This window comes from Stegodyphus dumicola, chromosome 8 (genome assembly GCF_044657685.1).
Source record: "Stegodyphus dumicola isolate Sdum_Otavi_A_Nest chromosome 8, ASM4465768v1".
In the NCBI taxonomy this organism is placed as follows: domain Eukaryota; kingdom Metazoa; phylum Arthropoda; class Arachnida; order Araneae; family Eresidae; genus Stegodyphus; species Stegodyphus dumicola.
Genome location: NC_140775.1, coordinates 130,071,643 through 130,094,793, shown reverse-complemented (window position 1 = coordinate 130,094,793; position 23,151 = coordinate 130,071,643). Strand labels below are relative to the sequence as shown.

At 32.1% G+C, this 23,151-nt stretch overlaps 1 protein-coding gene across 4 annotated transcripts in view; it reads left to right on the top strand.

Moving 5' to 3' along the window:
• LOC118181918 (dual oxidase maturation factor 1-like) overlaps positions 1-20,337 on the top strand; it is a 91,894-nt gene extending 71,557 nt beyond the window's left edge. For all 4 annotated transcript variants that reach the window (XM_085822425.1, XM_085822424.1, XM_085822423.1 and 1 more), the window contains exons 5-9: positions 882-944; positions 4,178-4,331; positions 7,249-7,460; positions 13,923-14,310; positions 19,390-20,337. In XM_085822425.1, coding sequence (XP_085678551.1) covers positions 882-944; positions 4,178-4,331; positions 7,249-7,460; positions 13,923-14,310; positions 19,390-19,477 — 905 coding nt within the window. In that variant the 3' untranslated portion in view covers positions 19,478-20,337. The remainder of the gene's footprint in view (positions 1-881; positions 945-4,177; positions 4,332-7,248; positions 7,461-13,922; positions 14,311-19,389) is intronic.
• Positions 20,338-23,151: the final 2,814 nt, after the last annotated feature.

The following is a 23,151-nucleotide window of genomic DNA, read 5'->3' as shown; positions in this document are numbered from 1 at the left end:
CGAAACAGTTCTGCTCTCGAAATTTCTAATCTTTTTTATTGAAGTAGAGGTCAGGTGACATGTAAAATATTAAAAATAGATTTTTATAATATTGTTAGCAGTTAAAAAATTTAAAAGTTTAGAAAAGTGAATAATTAAAAAATTTAATTACTTTTACAATAACCATTAAAGTTACGAAATGATTCTGCAATCAATTTTAATTTAAAAGTAGATTTTAAGACTATGTTATATGCTGCATTGTACTGAAGCTGCATGTTTAGGATTTACATGAAACACTGCATTTGTAACTAAATTTTAGGTATCGCATGGATTTTCAATTTTTAATAAGTCATACGTGGTCCAATTAGTTACTCCTCGTATCTGCTTTTGTTATGAATGAACATCCATAGCCAACAGGATTTTCTTTTACCACATAGATAATTAAATTTTGTTTAGGTCTTTTATCAAAATGATCTGGATCATAAGGTGATTAATGGCCCTTTTCTTCAATTCAGCAGTGCTTCCAAATAAAAAAAGATGGTATTATTTCAAAATTTGTTATGTACTGTAAGTTTGTTATTAATTTGCCTGTACGATCTGAATATGTCATACAGCAGAAACAGAAGTAATTGATCATCGAAAATCATAAACTTGAAATTTATTAAAATGCTTATGGAGGGATTTTCTAAACTAAATGACACCACCCAAATACACATTAAAACAGAATGCAGACTGGGAAAATCGTACTGTTTTTAAATGTTATCGCATTTCAGTTCTAAGTATATGAGATTTATTCTATTTTTGTAAAATTTTAGTTGTTATAATTAAATGTTTAAAGCAATTATTAGGTTCAGCTGCTTTAAGCGAACGTAATATCTGCTTTTACTATATTTTCTTTGCAGCAAATGAAATTCATAAGAATAGTGAGGAAATAAACTACAATGAAAGATTCAACTGGGTCGAAGGTAAGAATATTTTTAATTATCAGATCCGAATTTAAACAATACTTCATAACACACTGATTCCATCTGGAATTTTACAATTTTTATTTAATTAAAATTATGTTTTATAAAGCGTACATTCATTTTTGTTAACTCTTTTGACAAAGGTCTCCAAATCATATCTTGTAGTCCATTATTTTAAGTCATATTATTGTAATATCGAGTGGATTTTTTCTTTGGGTTAAATGATGTTATGTAATTGTTGAGGTCTCCCTTCAAGGAAACGTTACGCATTTGTTGCAATGTAATTTTAAATTTATTTTGCCATTGGCCTCGATCTTTGAACACCTATTTCAAAATGTTTTTCATGAATTTGAGAAAGGAACTGTACATCCTTGCTGTCACTAAAGTTATAGTAGTTATTTTGTTTTAAAGCGGAAATTGGTATTTATCTTTGCTAACTGACAAAAATTAAAGATTGTTTTCTATTTCATCACACAAACGTAGATCGATTGGAAGTTTTACTTTAAGCTCTGAGTTATATCACCGCGAATTTCATGTCCATAAAATTATCCGAAAAACTGGGCAAATGAAACAGTGTCTCAGATATGGATAAATTTCAATATGACGGTAAATTTACCGCATCTTTTTCCCATCTGTTGCATCTTTTTCACATTTACCGCTAAAAGAAACACAAGCTACTTCATGAGATTTGATATTTCCATAAGTAGTATTTGCGAAGTTTAAAACTGACAGGATTCTAAAGGAATTAATTTTTTTTTTTTTTTTTTTTTTTTTTTTAACTTTTGAAAATTATTTCATGAAAATAACAGCATTTACATAAAAAACTGTTGTTGTTATTGTTAGAAATCTACATATGAGTGTATATATAAATGTAATATAAAAGATATGTAAATCAAAATTGTAAGATAAAAAATAGGTAAATCAAAATTATAACATAAAAAATAAATAAATCAAAATTATAATTTAAACTAGCTTGGTAACCTCTTAATTACCCCTCTCTATTCTAAAAACAATAATGCTTTTTTCTGGACTGCGTCATTTCTAAATCAGTCCATCTCATATAACTTGCGTAACACTGATGATGTAGCTAATTCAGAACCTGAACTCAAAATTTCGAGAACTGAAACCTTTCTCTTAATAATAAGCAACCTAAATCAAAACTTTCTCTTGGTTAGCTTCCATGTTGGATAACTGCGAACTTTAGCTTCTGCCTCTCTTCCTGTTAAGTTGCTAATTTTCTTGCTTAGCCTCTGCCAGCTATTGTCAATTGTTCTAAAATTATGATCTGTATAAAGTTTTGGGGTGCATAGCGTGAAATGATGTGAAATGGAAAGGAATATTTTTCCTCAGGATTCATTGCCCAGGAATAAAACTATACGTAGAACGCAATAAAATCTCTCCAGGTTATAACGCAGAGAACCATTGCCAATTCGTTGCAGCTTTCCCTATGTCATCCTATTACATATACAAATGTTTCACACTTTTAATATGTGTTCAAAAAAGAAAAGAAAAAAATTAGTCATCATAAAATTGTTGGTCATGTGTGACTTAACATAAAATCACGGGCTGCTAGCAATAGCGAGTTTTATATCAAAATTGTGAAACAGAAAATTTAAGCAAATGCTATCACTCTGTCTATTCTTAAAGTTCTATTAATTTCCTACTAATTTCTATTCATTATATGAATGCTACATGATTTTATTCTTAATCAGTTTGCTCGATTTGCTTAACAAATTTGCTCGATTTGGACAAATTTCGACATTTGATGAGAAAATTTAGTGATTCAGCAGTCATCACTAAATTCCATTTTATCCTCGCTCGCAATACGGTATCACCTACACAGAGTGACGTTAGACATTTTTGCAATCTCTTTCGCTCCTAAATTAAGCCGCCGAATAGTTCTTTGGATGTAACTTTCAACTTGTCCTTGAGGGATTAGTTAATTAATTTAGAATAACTCGAGGAATAAGTTTAAATAAGAGCAGCCAAAAAGAAAAATGTCTATAATAGAATAGCCCTACAAGGAGGTCAATCAGATAATCTGGTGTCCACATTGGATTTTTTTAAGGTAAATTTTTGCTTTTTTTTGCATACTATTTTTTATATTATTAAACAGTAGTATGTTTATTCGCGTAGGACAAAGTTTTGTCTCCCAGTGCAGTTGCATTGGTCGCTCAGATTCTTGCGCTGGCCCACCTTTTACCCTTGCGGAATCGAATAATTCAGCTAATTTATCAGGTTCAATGTCCCGCCTTACTTTCTTTGGAAACATGCAAAGACCTGACTCGGAACAGGGAGCTTACTAAAGCTCTGTTCAATAACTGTGGGAAGTAGACAAGATACACAGGAAGGGTATACAAAACCTTTATTTTTCACTCTTTACAATAATTTCCGTACTTCGGAATACAGAGACCAACTACTTGTGGTCTGAACGTAAGAATATAAAAATATTTAACTAAACTCTAACTTAACTTTGGAATAATAAACGTGGAAGATTGGCCGGTTATTAACAGGAAGCCGTATGTAGTACAGAGAACTGTTAACACTACAATACGTTTAAAATTATCACGAGGATTAAACCTCTGGCCTGGAAGGCAACTAGCAACTGAGTAAAACTTCTAAGGTAAGCGGCCTGGCTTCGACTAACTCCTTCCTCTCTCTCGCTTGGCAAAAAGCCACAACTTAAGTACTTGGCGTTCGCCAGACAAATTTTGCACAAATAAGTTAACGCTTTTAATTCTGCCGGAAGTAGAAAATAAGAAGTGATAGTAAAGATTTAAAATAAAATAAACGTTAGTAAGACTTAAGATCTTTACAAATTTACTAAAATACAGCAAGCTTAAATATTTTTTGCTTAAATATTGACTGGTAACTGATGAGTCAATAACTGGCAACCGTCATAAGGGATCTGTGTATCTTTTTTAAGGTTCAGACATTTGTTTGGGGGGCAGCTCGTTGGGAATAACGGATCCCATCGATATACTAACCATTTTATCACCGAGAAGGTTGCCGAGGGCGCACCACAACCCGCGAAGATAGGGGAGGGGGGAATGCGATATATAGCCAAGTCGCACCCAAACCCTTGATTTTCGACCTAGCAGTTAGTCTCCAATAACCACTATACCGTCCAGGGTAATCAGTTTGTATGTGTAAGAATTTGATAATTTTTATTTTAAAAAATCAAACATAATATCTTGATGAATCATTATCTTTTTGTTTCCTGTATTCTCTAGCGACCCAGCTAAAGACTGAATTCCGTGAAGCTTTAATTAAAGGCCTTCCATTCCCAATTCTAACAATAGCTGAATACTTAAGTCAGAATATGGAGGGATTTTCTTGGGGTGGAAAATATCGAAAAGCAGGATATTATACTTCCATTTTGCTGTGGTAAGACTCTATTATGTGTTTTTAATGCTTTCATTTCTTATATGAAGAACTGCTATAATTGTTATTTTCATATTCCGTAGATTGTTAAAGAACTGTTAGGAAAAGACGAAACTCGTAATTATATTTTATCATTTACGTTATTTTGAATAATTTATTATTTCTGTCCTTTGATTAGAGAGTTTGGTTTGTAGATATCTGTGACGAGAATAAAACTAACCTTAAGAGTATCCAAATCAGAACTAAAACCCTTCTGATATCCTTGAAAATTATATCAGAAAGAAAGGTTTTTAAACACCTTGAAGTTAAATTTCTTCAACATGTTTATTTTTTCAGTGTTTGATAAATCAGAACTGCAATGTATTATCACAGTTGCGAAATGTCGATAATTTCATTCGATGTTTCATTTATCTTCTGTATTATATAAATGTGTTGCTCGGTATAATATTAATGGCTTAAAATGTCATTTTACCTGGACTACTAAACAAAATTTTATTAGAACTGCTGTTTTGTAGCATGACTGTCAAAAATAAAGTAGATTTTTAACACACTATAATTTGAGGATTGAAAAATTCTAAAGTACTAATACTCCTGTCTTTTGCATCCAGAAAAAAAGTTTAATAGTTATAATGAAAATTTTTAGTATCATATAGATTGCAGGTCTTTTTGTATTTTGTAGTTGTTGTTTTTTCCAAATTTGAAACAATGCGCTCTTCAATAACCCTTGAGGATTTTACATTTTGAAAATTATTCGTACATAGTTTCCAAGTAATTTGATCACACTGGTACTTAAAAAAAATGAAAATCTTGTGACTTCTTTGGGAAAACTTAAGGTCTAGATAGAGAGAGTTTCATTGTTAAGACTCGGAATCAAGTTAAAAGCGTAACATAATTCTTGATTGGGTGATAAAGGGAAAAAAATGAGAATTACACTTAGAACACTTCAAATTAGAATCTAATACCTCAAAGATTTTAACACTGAAGCTTCAAAACTTTGGGCAAAACATTTAACCTTTAAAGAATATATAAATCATAAGATTAAAGAGATACAAATTTTTAGGCGGAAAATATGTAAAGATACTATTTTATTGTAAACTAACGTAATATGAAGAGGAGAACTTATTTAATGAAGTATTAAAAACACAGCTTCAGATTGACTTCAGATTGACAGATACAGATTTCCTTGAGCACGAACAAATTCTTTCCTCAACGTGACAACGTATTTTATTGCGCTAGGACATGAAATTCAGTTATTGAAAACAATCATCTCCTCGACATGTTTAAAAAGGATTTCAGATATAAAGTAGGAAGGCTTTCTGCTTACAAAGAGGTAACAGCATTTATCCTCACTAAAATTCTTTCTTGTAATCAAGAACTTAAGAATGTTTAAAGAAACCAGCTTGAAAAATTCTTAAAGAAACCAGCTTGAAAAATGCATTTTAAGAAATGCAAGAGCGGTAAAATGTTCTTAGTGCATGAATTCAGGAACAAAAAATAGTATATACGAATCGGGTTGTAATATAAAGGTGGAAAACGAGGGTAGCCTCGATATGGCTCTGAAATAAACAGACAAGTTGATCCAAGGATCATTTGGCTGAATATAAATTGGTTGGTCATTGATTTTTCGAACATAACCATTAAAAGGTAAACGATAAATGCAATACAAATTACAAATACAAACAATGAAAGTATATACACAATGTGATGTTGTTTTTTAGTAAAATTTAAACCTACTGAAAGCTATTCAACATCCAAATCGAAGTAAAAGATTAAGAAGATTAATTATAAAATGAATAACTTAGGCGCATTTCTGTTTGCTCTAAAACAGCACATAAAATGCGGTGGCAGATGCCGAAAGTTGAGTTACGCGTTTAAGTATTCAATTGTGAATGTTTATTCTTGAGTTTTAGCTCAATGACCGATTGGGAAATCAATCTTTTCAACTTCGGTACTGTGAATTTTTGACAGCGAATAATCATGACGTATTGGAACTGAACCTGAGATAATTTTCCTGTTAACATTCCTGAAGATGATTACTATGTACAGTATTTTATAGAAAAATTAAATAAAAATCAATATTGAACATCACTTTCCTTACGGCAACTAATAGTCTTCAGATATTATTTGTGCAGTCTACCGAATAAATAAATTTTAAAGTGCCACAAGTTCTTACGAAGGACCGAACTATCTTGAATCGTGAGTAGTCGTATTAGAGAAAAGCATTAGCAGTAATAATATTTCTATCCTTTTAATGTTTGTGTAAACTCTGTTATCAAACTAGAACTGTAATTTCCTTTTTGTTTTGCCTGCTTTTTCAGAAGATCACTAACGAATCAACTAACATTCAACAGTATTCATATAATAGTATGAGATGCATACCATATGAATGACTCAAAAAAAAAATTAGGAGTGCGTCAATCACTTTTTGCATTTTACTTTAGCTTCTCGAAAGCAAAATCCCATTGTTCAAATTTATAACCGCCTTTCTTCTTTTTACTGTTTTTTTTTAATTATTACTATTTTACAACACACCTTAATAGTTTCTGTTGAACGAAAGGCCATTAAAGCAATTTAAAAGCTGCTTTTGTAACATAGCTGAGAATCAACTAGTATTTGCTTCGTTAAGGAAATAAAAAAGTATTGAAAAATTAAGCTTTTTTGTCATTTGTTTCAAAATTATAACATTCACGACATATGTTTATGTAAATATAAATTTGTACTCTTAACTATGTGTATATCTAATTATTTAATTAGAATTAAACTATAATCTGTGTCTCAGTGTGCGTTATTTCTGACAGTAAATGTCTGTACTCAAGGTATATTGTTATGTACTGTCATGTTCTTTGACTACTATGTATTCTCGTCTGAATATTTGCTATCATTCCTATGGTGTTACTGCCTTTATTTGCTTCTATTATAGGACAGCTTTTTCAGTGTGGATGGTAATGAATATTCTTTTGTGCATGGTACCACGGTATGGCGCTTACACTATGGTACTCACCGGTATTCTTATCTTGTCATGCAATGGTCTTTATGCTCTCATGCTACCAAAGATACCACTAATCATTCACTTTGAAATGCAAGTGCTTACCTTTTCCTTCGGATGGTGTTTCTGGGCTTTGATGGGCGCTGGTAAGTGTAAATTTCTTTTCAGAAAATATCCCTACAATGAATATATCGAAAGTAAACAACTAAAAATACTGTGTTCCTGAAACATCATTATTACGATAAGTACATTAGTAAAAATAGTTTTTAATTGAGTTTACTATTTTCAGAAAGTAATGAATGAAAGATTTTCTGGCTTTGGCACTTTCCGTTTTTGCTTGACAAACTCTAAATTTTGTAATAAAATTTCTAGATGAAATTTTCCAGTGTCTGTACTACCAACTGAAAATATAAATTGTTTTCCTCCTACGTGAAACTCAAATATGCTTATTTTGTTTAGGCTTATATGTCTGAGAAAATTCATGGCCCTTTAAGCTTAAAAAAATTGAGACCTCTTTGTCCTACTACGCCTGAGAAGCTATCTTAAACTGAAAAAATATCTAAAGTAAATAAAATCCAATTTCATTAAATGCATGCTGCATAAAACTGGCACGCATTATACAATATCCAAAAATTAGTCATGTGTAAGAAAATACATTGGTATTGAAAAGATTTAAATAACTCAGTGAATAAAAGAGAGAATATCAAGTTACGAAAAGGAAATTCCTCGGCCTTTCCTTAGTAAATCCTTCACAACATCAAAGATATTTACAGAAAGCCTGATGTCAGGCTTATTATTTGTAGTCTTTAAAGAAAGAAATATAGATTATTTATATAGAAATTTCGACCGTTTAATAGTTACCACAAAAAATGTTATGTATTCAATTTTTAGAAATTAAGATAAGTAATAAAGAAACACAAACTACAGAAAATAATAACTTCAGACATACCAGCTGAAAAGAAAATTCAAACCTGGAAAGAGAACATCTGATAGGCCTATCATGCCAACTGAAAATGCAGTCATTTTGAACATCAGATAACACTGTAGGCGGAGAAATTGGTAGATTGGGCGGACTAGAATTGACACATAAGACACCGCGAATAAGATTCTTCATCTTAATTTGTGAAATATTTCTTAAACTACAACAGAATTTTAAGATATATCTCATTTTTACTATGTGATATCCAAGAATTATGAAAGAGACTTGTAGAAGTTATTTAGTCTTGTATACTTGTAAGACTGTGTTGCATAAGGAATTCTTGGCACAGTGTGGAGCAAATTTGATTACCTTACAGATATACATAAAGTCACAGATGCTTTCTAAGTGAAATGATGATGCATATTCATTATTTTCCAGATATTATATTGTGTAATTCTGATATTTATCCAATTCTTTAGTTTTAAATTACTCAAAGTGAAACATTGTTTTTATGATAATATCAAGAATGATTTATTTGATTAAACGTATTGCTACTATCCAAGGTGTTTATTGTTTATTTAATATAACAAACGAATTGTGTAAAACATACTTGCTTCAAGACTAAAATCAAGCTCAGGGCGACGAGTGTATTTATGTACGATCATTAAAGACTCCATTTTAGTACCTCCAAAACATGATTTGTGACTGGCCTGAGGGCATCAAAATGCTTTCATGCCAACTCATTGTTCGTTATAAAAAAGACATGCCGTTGTTTTGTATTTTACTATGCAGTTAACTGTCACATATAAGTCGAATGCAACTATGGCGATATTTCAAAAAAGCAACTTTCGCAAATACTGCAGTCATATTTCGCCACGAAGGCAGACAAAATATTTTCAAGTAGCTAGGTTTTTTTCGCTTCGGCAATCAAGCATTTTAGGCGATGAAATTCAATAACAACACTTAAACTACAAATCTAACACTGTGTGAAATTGTTTGGCATTAGCCAATTTCAATTAAAATCTATTCCTGGAAAACGTGAGTAACTGATTACTATTCTGCAAATAGTAACTGATTACTATCTCTTAATCTTTAAATGTAGTAAATTTGAAGGGAATGTGATAGCGCTGCATAAACCAAAACAAATCATAGTTAAAAAGAGTCTTTTTCACTGGTACATTTTCTTACTGACTCTGATAATAATACATTTGAAAGCTTAGAAAAATAACTTCGCAAACGAAGATGACTCCTAAAATATGTTGAAAGATTTATAATATTTTGAATATTTCTTGCCTGTAAAGAGTTGCACAAATAAATTATGATTAAGTTCTTTTAAAAATTTTTAGCCTTTAGAAATAACAAAACATATTTTTAAGGTACTATCGCATTTCCACTCAAATATCCTGCAAAATCACCAAACGTTGACTACTAATTTTTCGCCAACTTCACATGAAAAACCGTAGCCATTTTAAAAGATGACGGCATGATGGAGATTACTTAAAACACCAACGAATTAACGAAATTAAAAACGCAAGAAACATGCGTAATGAAACAGTAAAAATTACATAAAACAAACATCCATAACGAAACACTCAAAATTTCATAAAATTGTAAAATACTGACTTAATTGAAAAAGCAACAAACACCCATAATAAAATACTTAACTTTCTATTTTCTTGGTCTTCTGTCCGTGTGCACAGAGATCTGTTTTAACTTCAAAAAACATCAGAGAACTGCAGAATTCTTGATATTGCAGAGCGAACTGACGGTGCTCTTCTTGCACACATCGACTTGTTTTAATTTTTAAAAAATAATCGGAGAGTTGCACTCATTCGGAGAAAACTATTATCACAATAACCCAAGAACAGTTCATAAACTACCTTCGAGCTACAAGCTTTCTATAATATTATAACAGCGGAGATAAACAAAAGCCAAATGAACCGTTTTATATGCATTTTATTAGTTCAACAATAATACTAAAAATCAATCCGAACAATATTTACATTTTTACAGCCAGTGAATATCTGATTTAAAATCTCATTGAAACACTTCTTTTCCTTTTCATCCAGACACTTTCTCCAAATGAATTTCTCAAGATAACGCAGACATTTTGATTGTTTGCAAAATACAATTTTATGGGATGTGCATTTCTACTACTACTAAGCTACTACTAAGGCAAAACACCATATTTCTGAAAGAAAATGCGAACTCCACAGTTGCATTATAGTTCGTTACAAGGCGAGGGGAAGCTACTAATCACAAGCAGGAATCACAAACTTAAGCTTCTGCATTCCAAAGTTGCGCGAATTTAATGGGTTGTCAGGTAAAATATATTTTTTGTAAAATTCTGAGTTGCCTACTACGACGACGTAGCGTTTTGCCCGGGGATTCTTGTCACGGTTGAGTGGATAACGTAATATTACAATTTTTACTAATTTTCGACTAAAATAGCTAATAATGTCATTCTTTAATTATTGATGAACATGTTATGAAAACCGTACAAATTTACGAAAAAACGTGAAAACGTGGTTCGTTCATGAACAACAAACGGCGATGCACCAATCTTCAGTAAAATGAGCACTTAGTGACTGGAAGTAAACAATTACGGTGCCAGCAAGTAAACATTTACGTTAAACTTTGCTTGCAGTGATTAGTGATAATCTATTTTACTTTCAGCTCGATGAGGAAAAGTCTTTTAAAAGCAAAATAAGCTGATTTTTAGCGATCTCTTAAAAAAAAAAAAAAAAAAAAAAAAAAAAAACTTAAAGCAAATACAAAAGTATTTTCAGAATGTCAGGTTATAATCAGGCAGATCATTCTAATATATCTTAATATTATGTGTAAGCTATTAACATTTTATAGTTCAATCAAAAATGTACTGTTATTGTTTTTAGTTTTGGCATTTGATATTTCCAGTCTTCTGATGATACATTCCTTCAGGGAGTCAATAAACGTAATCTTATTTATTTCGGATCTTATCTTAAAAGTTTTCTACACTGATTATCAATAAGTATTTGGACATTTGTGATAGAAAAGAAAAACTAACTTTATTCAAAATGAATAGTTGGTATAGCCTCCACGAGAGGTAATTACAGCGTGGACCCTCCGGGGCATACTTTCCACAAGTCTTTGTATGACAGCTAGTGGTATTTTCTTCCACTCGGCTTGGAGAAGACCTAGAAGTTCCTTCACCGATTTTGCACGGGTAGTGCACCCCTGAATTCCGCGATGCAACTCGTCCCAGAGGTTCTCGATAGGGTTCAGGTCTGGACTCTGGGCAGGCCAGTCCATTCGATGAACTCCATTGGCACCATATCAATCCTTGGTTAACGTCGAAACATGACAACTGGCATTGTCATCCTGAAAGTAACAGAGGTCCAACCCGTAAAACTGCCACAACGTAGGAAGCACATTGTCATCCAAAATAGTGCAGTAGGCATCGGAGTTGAGCTTACCATGAATGGGGACCAAGGGTCCCGGCCCATACCAGGAGAAACACCCCTAGACCATAATTCCACCTCCGCCGAACTTGACTGTTGGCACAATGCATTCTGGCAGGAGACGTTCTCCAGGTAGACGCCAGGCACAGACCCTGACCCTGCCATCCGAACGGTAAAGGGTGCACCTTGATTCGTCACTCCAAAGAACCCGTTTCCACTGATCTACGGTCCAATTTCGATGTGCTTTGCACCACATTAACCGAGCAGCGCGGTTGGACTTTGTGATCAAAGGCTTATGGGCAGCAGCACGACCATGAAAACCAAGCAGATGTGCTTCCTTACGGATGGTATTCATTGAAACAATACTCTCGGATGCCTGTTGAAACTTTTCGCGGATGAGGGCCATCAGTTGGGTGCGGTTCTTCCGAATTTCTCTGGACAGTACTCGTCGGTCTCTCTCTCCCAGTTTCTTTGGTCTGCCGACTCGGGGCACATTCCGACAATCACCGCTCACCTTCCACTTCTTAATCACATAGGCCACTGTCGATTTTGGGTACTTCAGATCGCTAGATATGTCCCTTAAGGATCGGCCACATTTGTGATACCCGATAATTATACCTTTCTCGAAATCAGAGAGCTCCGAACTGAGAGGCATCTTGCATGCGACTAAAGCCGATGCTGTTTCCTACACGATATATACTGGAGGAGTCCGTGACGTACGTTAGGACCGCATATATCGTCATTTGCATAGGTGTCCAAATACTTATTGGTCAAAATACTTATTAGTCAGTGTATTTTGGCTTTTAATTCGATCAGGCGTGAGAGGGCTGCACAATCCTCCAACATTCATAAATACTAAAAATGCACTGGGTAAATTAACCGAAATTTTATTTCTGGAGACAATAAGGATTGGATGATTGGGTACCTTTACGGTTCCTATCGATTTTAATAGCCGTACAAGCTAAATTCCCGCACTTGTCCTGTGCAAAATTATTATCCTTTTCTAGACAAGAATCGCATATCCCAGCAACAGCCAAAACCAAATATCATGCACTATTAAGCTCATTCTATGATCCCAAGATGATTCTGAGGATATGAGAATGAACCCTGCGATACATAAACTCGACAAATGTTGATATAATTTGTTTTCCTTTGAAAACGATCGTATAGCATTCGGATGCCAAAAAAAGCGTATTAAATGTTCAATGATTTATCAAGAATGACATGAAAAACGCAATAGGTAATAATATTTTTTAAATATACAATTTACTTATTTAGTATTTGCCAAAATGTTGCTTTCGAGCAAATTTTGATATTACCTTTATGATAGTCAAATTGTTTGTACTGAGGGGTGCTAAATGAAAAGTATCGTTTCAGCGATATAAATACTTGAAAACATTCCTCATACCCAAAATGTTTTGAAAGGATGAGAAAAATATTCATTACGAAAACAGCAAACAAGCAGTATGAAAGGCGAAAGAAGAGACAACATGACTACCATTTCCCTTATAAAATGTTTTACCTATTGCTATTACAAACAGTAACTTAACATTTTTAAAGCTTTAAATTGATATTTAAATAAAAATTTAGATTTTATAAAAAAATAATATTTATAAATTATTATCTCATAAAATCATCATTTATTATCATTTATTATTTCATAAAATTTAGATTTCATATTTTTGCCCACAAACAACAGATTTCCTTAATATTTGCAAAGAACTTTCACTAATGCCCATAAATTAAAAAAAAACTGACAATTTCATCAATTACTTTTCATTAATATCACAATTCCATTCAAAAAATTTATAAAACGTTCTTATTAGATGCAACAAATTTTGAGCAATATGACTCAATACTGAAAATTAGCAAATAATTATTCCTGAACTTTTTTTGAATCGCCGTTTGCTCATTTGCTCATTTCTAACATTTTTATTCTTCATGTGGTTAGCCTAATTCATGAAATATTTTTGTCAAAAGTAAAATTTTGAACATTAAACTTCCATTCTACCTTTAATGCAGTTTGTACTCCCACTGGTTAAATACTGCACATAAAGTAAAAATATTCTTAGCTATACCTTGTATTTTTTCACTTTATAAAATCGCCTTTTGATTGCGTTTAATATGTTAATAAATTATTTGATTTTATTACTGTAAACATATATGAATGATATCATTTCCTTACTAATAACGATTGTTTTCCAGTAAGGAAAATAATAATAATTTATAATTTGCTAATATATGTGCAGGTATACTATCGGTCATCGTTGGAACTGCAATGTCCATACTTGACAATTTCTACCCAAACAAATTCTCCACCATCTTCGAAGTAGATTATGATACTCCTTATAGGTATTTCGTTGGACAAGATTCAACAGTCACAACATCACCAACTCGGGAGCATGCTTGCCTGCAGCCTTCAGCCCCTTTGAAACCCGTTCAATTCTCCATGATTCATACTCCAAATACTTCAGGAGTCGGCCTTATCAATGATGCTTTTGAAGATGATGAAGATGATGAGAAAAATAAGGAATACGGCACAATCGTCAATGGAAAAAGAGCTGTTAGCTTGAAAAATTTTGGAAAATTTGCTCAGAAAGAAGCTGGCAGGAGAAAACAACTATCCTATGTGCAAAGGTAGGATACCCTGTCCTTCTTTTCTTCAATGTCTTATCACAAACGGTAGATTTCTTCTGAAGAGTTTATAAATAAATGCTATGTTATGAACCCCATAATTCAGTTTTTCGTTTCATCGGAAATGTTTAAAAATCAGAAGAAAGAAAAAATTAATGATCTTTCATTGATAATCTTTTTTAATCTCTGAACCCATATAATAGATGCTCCTTTTTATACTTCCTTGTACGGAGTAAAGGCAGTTTATAGTCGAAAAATTTCGGGTATCATATTTCATTGGAAATATGCATTTTTACATCTTCCGAATTCAATGACTATTTTTTTAATCGACGTCTGCACTGTATGTGCAGAATAAAGGACTCTTCCTTCCCCCACAATTGATTATAAAATGGATTTTTTCGTCACGTCTGAACGTACTTATTTATGTATCTATCTATCTCGCCTAACTCCAAAATGATTAGCCGAAGAACTTTGAAATTTTGTATATGGGACTGCTATAACATCTAGCTGTGCACCTTCCTTGCATATCTATATATAGAGAGAGAGAGATATGCAAGGAAGGTGTTTAAAAATCAGAAGTAAAAATCAGTATTATATATATATGTTGTATGATCTTAAATTCACTTAGTGCGGAATCAAGTTATTCTACTACTGCGCAATAGAAAAGAAATATTGATTATATTATCTCCTAAGATTAATTTTAGTAGAATTATCTAAAAAGAATGAATGTAAATTGTTAAAAATGTTTAACGAGGACTTGAATTAAATCACGAATAACGAAATTTCAATTGTAAAAAGAAATTAAATTAAAAGCAAGTACTTAAGTTAAAAGCAAGTAATCATTGCCATTGATCGGAAATTAGTTGACTTTTCAAGGGGAACAAACCAACTCCCGTTCAATGAACAATAATTAAGAAATAAATACGAAGGTGTTTCGTCTTTTACTCAAGTAATTAGGTGATGCCAAACTGGCAGTTTAAGTTAGGCCAAATAATTCCATGAATTGAAGGTATCAAGAACCAATGCAGAGCACTATAGAATTCATTCTGATTAAGCATTTTTGCTAATTCAATTTTGAATTTAAAAAAGCAATTTATGCAATTAAATGATAAATTGAGTAATTGTCCCCCGACACCCTCGTGTTTATGCATTTTAATTCAAAACTATTTGTAAAAAATTAAACGTTGGAAATTGGCATTATGAAATAGAACTCAACGTAATTGAAATAAACATTAGAAAATTACGAAATATAATAAATATAATGCAATCTTTGCAAAAACAAATCAAAAAATAAAAATTTAAATTTAAAATATATATAATAAGAAAAGGGAATGTACATGAAGATATAAAAGGCCAGAAAAAGCATTAATTAACTTATTACAGAAGTGTTTTAAATGATGGAAATATTCATGCTTTGTCAGTGTTAAATCAAAAAACAAAAATTTATTTTGCAAATAATGAAATCTAACTTTAATGTGGTCTTTCGATTCCTATACTTATACTTGGAAAAATTTTATATTCGTTATGAAAAAAATAAAATTTTAAGAAGTTTCATTTCCGTTTGACAAATCTTGACCAGGATATTTAATTTCAAAATTTGCCATTTTCGATGTCATTTTCAATTGGCTTTGAGGAATTGATTAAGTTACAATACGTTGAGGAAATAAGTTTAAATAAAGTGCAGCAAAAAATGTGTATAGTATGCGATATAAGGAAGTCATATGGTGTCCATATAAGATTTCGTTTTTTAAAATTGGCTTACTTTGTGTCTTAATTATATCAGAAATCAAAGTTTAATCAATAGAAGAAGAGACAGAAACATGTATTTTTTTAAGACACAATAACACGCCGAATAAATACTAATTCAGAAATCAAACAACAAAAATCAGCGTTATATTTACAAAGTTTTCACAGGACTAGTTTCGATGGTTTTACCGAACCACCATCTTCAGCTGCAGAACCGCAAATGAACAAGATAGGAAATAATGATTAGATAAGATAAGAAAGCCTGGACAAGAATAAGCAAGTGGCGCCATCTGTTGGTAAAACCAGAACTAAAACATAATTTCTTTAAAGGCCGAAGGCAAATTTGGATTGGAATTATCATCGTTAACTAGAACAGAAAGATTTTTATGAATGTGAAATGCCTCTAGAAAATCCAGTTCTCCAATGGAAGATGTTTTTTGAATAATTTTGGCAGCAGAAAAACTGAAAGTGTGGTTTTCGGACCAACAATGTTGAGCAACAGAAGATTTCTGTGTTTCCTTTTTTCTAACATATGCCTCATGTTCCTTGACGCGAAATTTTAAGGCTCTCTTAGTTTGGCCAATGTAAATTAAACCACACTGGCAAGGAATCCTATAAATACCCCAGGAATTCATATCCGGAATGGGGTCCTTGAGTATGGAACTCTGAATTTTATTGATGGGAGAATAAACAACCCGAAAGTTAAATTTCTGCAAAATATGTGCAACTTTATAGCTAATTGATGGAAAGAAGGGAATGACAACAGAATTTTTATAATCTCCTAAAACAAGATTGTGCCTTTTAGTGTGTTGAGATGAGAATTTTTTAACTGCTTGATTAATAATATTTAGCTAAATATTTAGTTTCTAGATTTTCAACTCTATTAGACAATAACATTTACACCATAAAAAATTCACTTTTGAACTTGAGACTTGCAATTCTCTTCCGTTTCTCGACATTCTGGTCACAAGGAACACATCCAACTTTAGTACTACGGTTTACTGTAAACCTTCATCGGTTTGCCACTTTAAATCATGTCATCCGACTAAGCAAAGTTAGCTTCATTTTATTTCTATGTTTTCCTTGCTCTTCAAGTTTGCTCCTCCAAACTATCCCTTGATGAAGAACTAAATTATTTAAAAGCAGTAGCTATTGACAGGGGCTTTCCATGCAACATTATTAATCAAGCAGTTAAAAAATTCTCATCTCAACACACTAAAAGGCACAATCTTGTTTTAGGAGATTATAAAAATTCTGTTGTCATTCCCTTCTTTCCATCAATTAGCTATAAAGTTGCACATATTTTGCAGAAATTTAACTTTCGGGTTGTTTATTCTCCCATCAATAAAATTCAGAGTTCCATACTCAAGGACCCCATTCCGGATATGAATTCCTGGGGTATTTATAGGATTCCTTGCCAGTGTGGTTTAATTTACATTGGCCAAACTAAGAGAGCCTTAAAATTTCGCGTCAAGGAACATGAGGCATATGTTAGAAAAAAGGAAACACAGAAATCTTCTGTTGCTCAACATTGTTGGTCCGAAAACCACACTTTCAGTTTTTCTGCTGCCAAAATTATTCAAAAAACATCTTCCATTGGAGAACTGGATTTTCTAGAGGCATTTCACATTCATAAAAATCTTTCTGTTCTAGTTAACGATGATAATTCCAATCCAAATTTGCCTTCGGCCTTTAAAGAAATTATGTTTTAGTTCTGGTTTTACCAACAGATGGCGCCACTTGCTTATTCTTGTCCAGGCTTTCTTATCTTATCTAATCATTATTTCCTATCTTGTTCATTTGCGGTTTTGCAGCTGAAGATGGTGGTTCGGTAAAACCATCGAAACTAGTCCTGTGAAAACTTTGTAAATATAACGCTGATTTTTGTTGTTTGATTTCTAAATTATGTATTTTTTATTTCATTTTAAAATGAAATCGTGGAGAAAACATATCTTAGTACATAAATTACATTGTGTTAGAATTTCATGAAAAAAGGAAATATTGCATAAATAGCCAACCTTAATATAATATTACTTTATTTATTTAACTATTTTAAGTCAGTAAAATTAATTCAAAATTAAATAAATGAATTGAAAAATGAGAAATATATTCAGTTTTTATATGCTATGTATGTCAATTCGCTGTCAATTTAAAGTGTATTCAGTAAGCTATTAACAGTGTAAGTTAATTAATAAATCATACGTAGTCAGCATTGCTTTCGAACATGACGCGCTACTGTTTTCTCCTCTCGTGCCAGACTGGTCTTCTTTGGAGATATTTTTTTTATTATTCTCCTTTTGCTTCAAGTCAGTTAATAGTCTATAAACCTGCGTTTAGGCACAAAGTTCGAAGTTGAACTTCGAACTTTATGCCAAGAGCCCTAAACCAGATCTTGTGACTTGGGTATATGCCGACTTGGGATAAGTGTCGAACAATCAGAGCGAACATGTGAAACCTGAATGGGAAAACAGCGCGGAAAAGCTGTAGACACATCCAAACGGAATTCCCGCATTTTATTCCTTGTATGCCTCTGACATTTACGTTGTCGTCTGAACGCAGCCTTACATTGCTAAATATTAGCAGCTGTGTATAAGCTTATATGATTTTTAACTCAGTTCATAAAATAAACTGGAGAATGGAATTTTTCAGTGGCATTCGTATATTGATTTAGTTAACCTTTTATGGTCATAAAAAGGTCAATCATGAAAACATTTATTTGTTGATTGAATACCTAAAGTATAATTTTAAATGCTTAGTGTAAATAGTTTACACGTATAGTATATATCATCATCCTTTGTATGGTAATTACGGAAGTGTTTCTCAAACAAAGCACAACTTTACACATATTGCATTCTACCAATAGTAGGCTTTCTTTGCACTGCAGAGTAAGCATCATCACAGACTGGGCTTCTTTCAAAATAGACCTGAGCTTCTACGGAAAGCTCATGTCTTTTAATTTCTTAGGTGCCGCTGGTGTATACGCTTTTGTAACTTGACTGAAGTACCAAAGGCGTATATAATACGTCGCTGTTGACCTGTTGTCAAACAGTGCCAGCAATAAAAGAAATTAGGTAATATTGTACAGCGACACATAAAAGGAATGAATAAAGTTTCAAAAATTCCTTATAACCATTAACAGGAAATAGACAGGAGAATTTGGAAACAGGTGGTTAGAGTAATTAACCAGAGCTCTTAAAGAGTTAAGGAAATAAATATTATCAAATACTTGACAAATTTTCAAGTTTCGTGTTTTTTATCGTTGTCTCTTACCTCTTACGCAAATTCATTTACCTCGATTGATTCGTTGTATAATATGATAATTCCATTTCTTTTAAGGAAAATAAACAGTTTTTCTGGACCTCATAATTTCTCCCGTGGTAAAGAAGTAAACATCGATATGAATGCTGTTGCTGCCATGTGGTAAAAGAAATACCCAGATGTGATAAGTTTTGTCTTTGAGTCAGCCAACAAGTTATGATGTGATAAGTCAGCCAACAAGAGATGGTCTCCTTCACTGAAAATTAAAGAACTTGATAAAGTAAAGAACAAGGAATGGAGTCTTAATCTATTCTGCATTATTTATGTCATTCATATGAAGGAATAACGGCGAAAGCCAAGAAATGGACTTCTTGATAACTATGCAGTCGATGGTTTCTCGCCTTTTTATGCTTACATAATATGAAATGTGACTCTCACATATGAAACGCACATAATACAAAAAATGACATCACATATATGAAATGTGAATCATTTTTAACATAATTTTTTCAAAGAAGTAATCTTTCCCAGAAATTGTACAAATTTTATGTGGAAAAAAAATATTTAAAAAGAAAGGACAAAAATTATTGCTATTTAAGAATATATAATAAACCCTAAAAAAAGTAACTAGTGTGAGTCAGTCTTTTGCCAAGATAATGAAATGTGATTGCATTTTTCACATCTTGAGAAATCATCAATTGCAGTTGCATGAATTCATTTACTGATGATTTAGCGTTATGAGATTGTAATATTTTTACTAAAGTATTTTAAACGGTTATCTGTTAAAGAAAATATTTTACAAATCCTTTTGTAATTAGATGTATCTTAAAATTATTTTCCAAAGAAATTATGTATGCCAAATAATCGTGTTTTAACTGTGAAAATTGTGCTGTGAAAGTTGTAATTTTTATTGTCAATTTTAGAAACGCTTAAAGCTGTGCTTTAATTGCTAGTCAATGTTTGACGATGGCACCAGTTTTCTTTCTCAAATTTTGTAATTTACTGAATAAAATATTTTGTAAATAATTTGGAAATAATGTTTTTAATTGTCTGCTTACTTGAAATTCATACGGAAACTTTTTGAAAAAAAAGTATATTGCTTAATACAAAAGTTAACATGTTATTCTTACTTTTCCAACTTGGGAGCTTATTTGATGACTAAAAAATTTCATTTAAATTTCAAATAGAATTGGTGACAATTAGTCTATGGGAGATAATAGAATTTTATTTTTTACTAACTTTGGGAATGAATAATCAGCCACACTTTACTTTAAAACTGGCTAAGAATTTAGTAGTTCTATTACCAAATGTTAACAATATTTTTTGAAGAATTTATTATTAATTATTATGAAGAAAACTCTTTTAAATTTTGTTATTCACTGAAATTTAGTCAGCAAAAATTGAAAGCGAATTATTACTTATTCTTTTTTATACTTTTTATTACATATATGTACAACTTCTAATTTACTTATTACTATGTATACACAACAGGGACCTACTAAGTGTTTGACTGATGTACCAGAAAAATTGGTTACAAGTCTAATAATTAATAGTTATGTGCGTAGTCCTGAATTGCAGAAATATGACTGGGCATGCTCTCTACAAGTATACATGTAAGCAGTAAATACTGTGTACTTCACTAGCACTTTAGTCCGTAATTATGTTATACTTACAAATATAGTATACTTACAAATATACTTTGCATAGCTACTAAGATGAGTTCGCTAATCGATAACAAGATTTCAGAGTGTGCTTTCTGACCCTAATTTGTCATTTATAGACTTCTGTGGTCGTATATTATCCCGTTTTCTATCAAAATAAAACGCTTCTTTATTCCCTCTCTTTTGTGGCCAAACCCATTACAATGAGAGTAGTAAATGCATGAATGTAACTAGATGCAGATTTATGAGATGGCTAAGTCGCAACCGAGCCTTCCAAGGGATCTTTAAATCCTTAGCTGATGTTTAAAACATAATAAAATACCTTGTGTCTTAAGATAAGGGGCCTTCTCAACAGTTCAAGTGAGGTGAGCTTCCTTCGTAAATCCATCACTAGATGTAATTTATCAGAACCCATCAATAATATTGTTCTCCTATCAGAGATGTTTATATTGTTCTTCTATCAGAGATGTTTATATTGTTCTTCTATCAGAGATGTTTAAAATTACTAAAAAGAAAGACTAGGAATAAAACAAAAATCTGAACGATTTCGGATTTTACATTATGCCCAAAGGGGCGTTTTCTAATGTTTTGTGGGTTACCTTTATTGATTAAATATCATGTTCTTCGCACTTACACCATAAAATTCAATTAAACATCAGTATCGCAAAATAATTTTAAAATGAACATATCTTTAGAATTTCCGATACACAGTCTAGCGCGCTGGAGTTTTTTTTTTTTTTTTTTTTTTTGTTGTTGTTGTTGTTTTGTACAGTGTTACCATTCTTCAAAAATTCGTTAAAGTATTACAAAATATAAAATCGATAATAAAACAAATTTCAAATTAGGACTTCCAGATGTCCATATTCGGTAAAAGATTACGTTATTGAAACTGATGGCTCCAAGTACCGTTGTTTTATCACAATGCGAGAAACATACATACATTTATGCATAGCCTTCTTTATTTAATTTCTTTTAACTATAATATAGGGCTCGCATATTTTGTGGCAACAATTTGAAAAGTAAACTGATATTTTTAGTGAACCAACGCAAAATGCCAAAACAAAATTAATAGCCCTTCCAGGTTAACGCTCTTTGGGCTAAAAAGAACTTTATTAAGCCAATTCAACAATCCGCACTTCCAAAGACTTCCTCCTTCCAACTCAGTGCAACAAAAGAAGATCTAAATAAAGCAACAGAAGAATTTATAACAAAAATCCAAGAAATCGGTGAAAATACATTGCCAATATGATCTGAAAACCCCTACTTTCATATAAATCGAATGACTAAAACGTTACGCACTCAGAAGCATAAGACGAGAGCACTGAAACGGAAAATGAAATCGATAACTGAATATATAATCGATGGTAAATTAAGACAATCTGCTAAATTAAAAAGTTGGCATAATTATTGTTCCAACAGTAAAGAAATTTATGGCACCTTATGCAAAATCGCCAGTATTAAAATTTTTAAACCGTCACAAATCGAACTTCCTCAAATTTGCTTTCCAGCTCTGCTGAAATTCAGAATGCCACTCTCTCAATTCTAAATGAAATTCTTGACTCTGTCTTTCTAAAAGATGATCCAGCTGAAGAGTCTCCTACTCAAACCATATCTGTAATTGCAATGACATTCCGCAAACAGATAACAATATTCCATCCTCAAAACAAGAAATCAAGCAAATAATTAGGTTAATAACTTGGCACCAGGTCCAAATGGCAACGATAATCACGTTATAAAATTAATCAATCAAGCCCATCCTGACATAATCTGTAGTTTTTCCAATCGATGTACAGAGTTCTCGGCCTTTCCTGATTGTCTGAAAATGTGTAATATAATAACCCTTCAATAAAAAGAATAAAAGCTCCGATGAGCCTAAATCTTAGCGTCCGATAAATCTCCTAGCCCTGGGAAAAGCTTTGGAAAGATATCTCATCGGCCGCCTAAAATTTCATGGTTACAGCAAAAACTTAATAAGCAATGACAAGTTTGGATTTCAAAGCCTACTTTGAACAATTCGTGCAATTAAATCAGCTATTGATCAAGTCAGAAACAACAAAATAAAGCAACTTCATTCTGCAATAATATGTCTCGACTTAAAATCAGCTTTTAATTCTTTATGGTGGCCAACAGTTTTACAATCGCTGCGTTCCTTTAAGTGCCTTCAGAATTTATTTCTAAT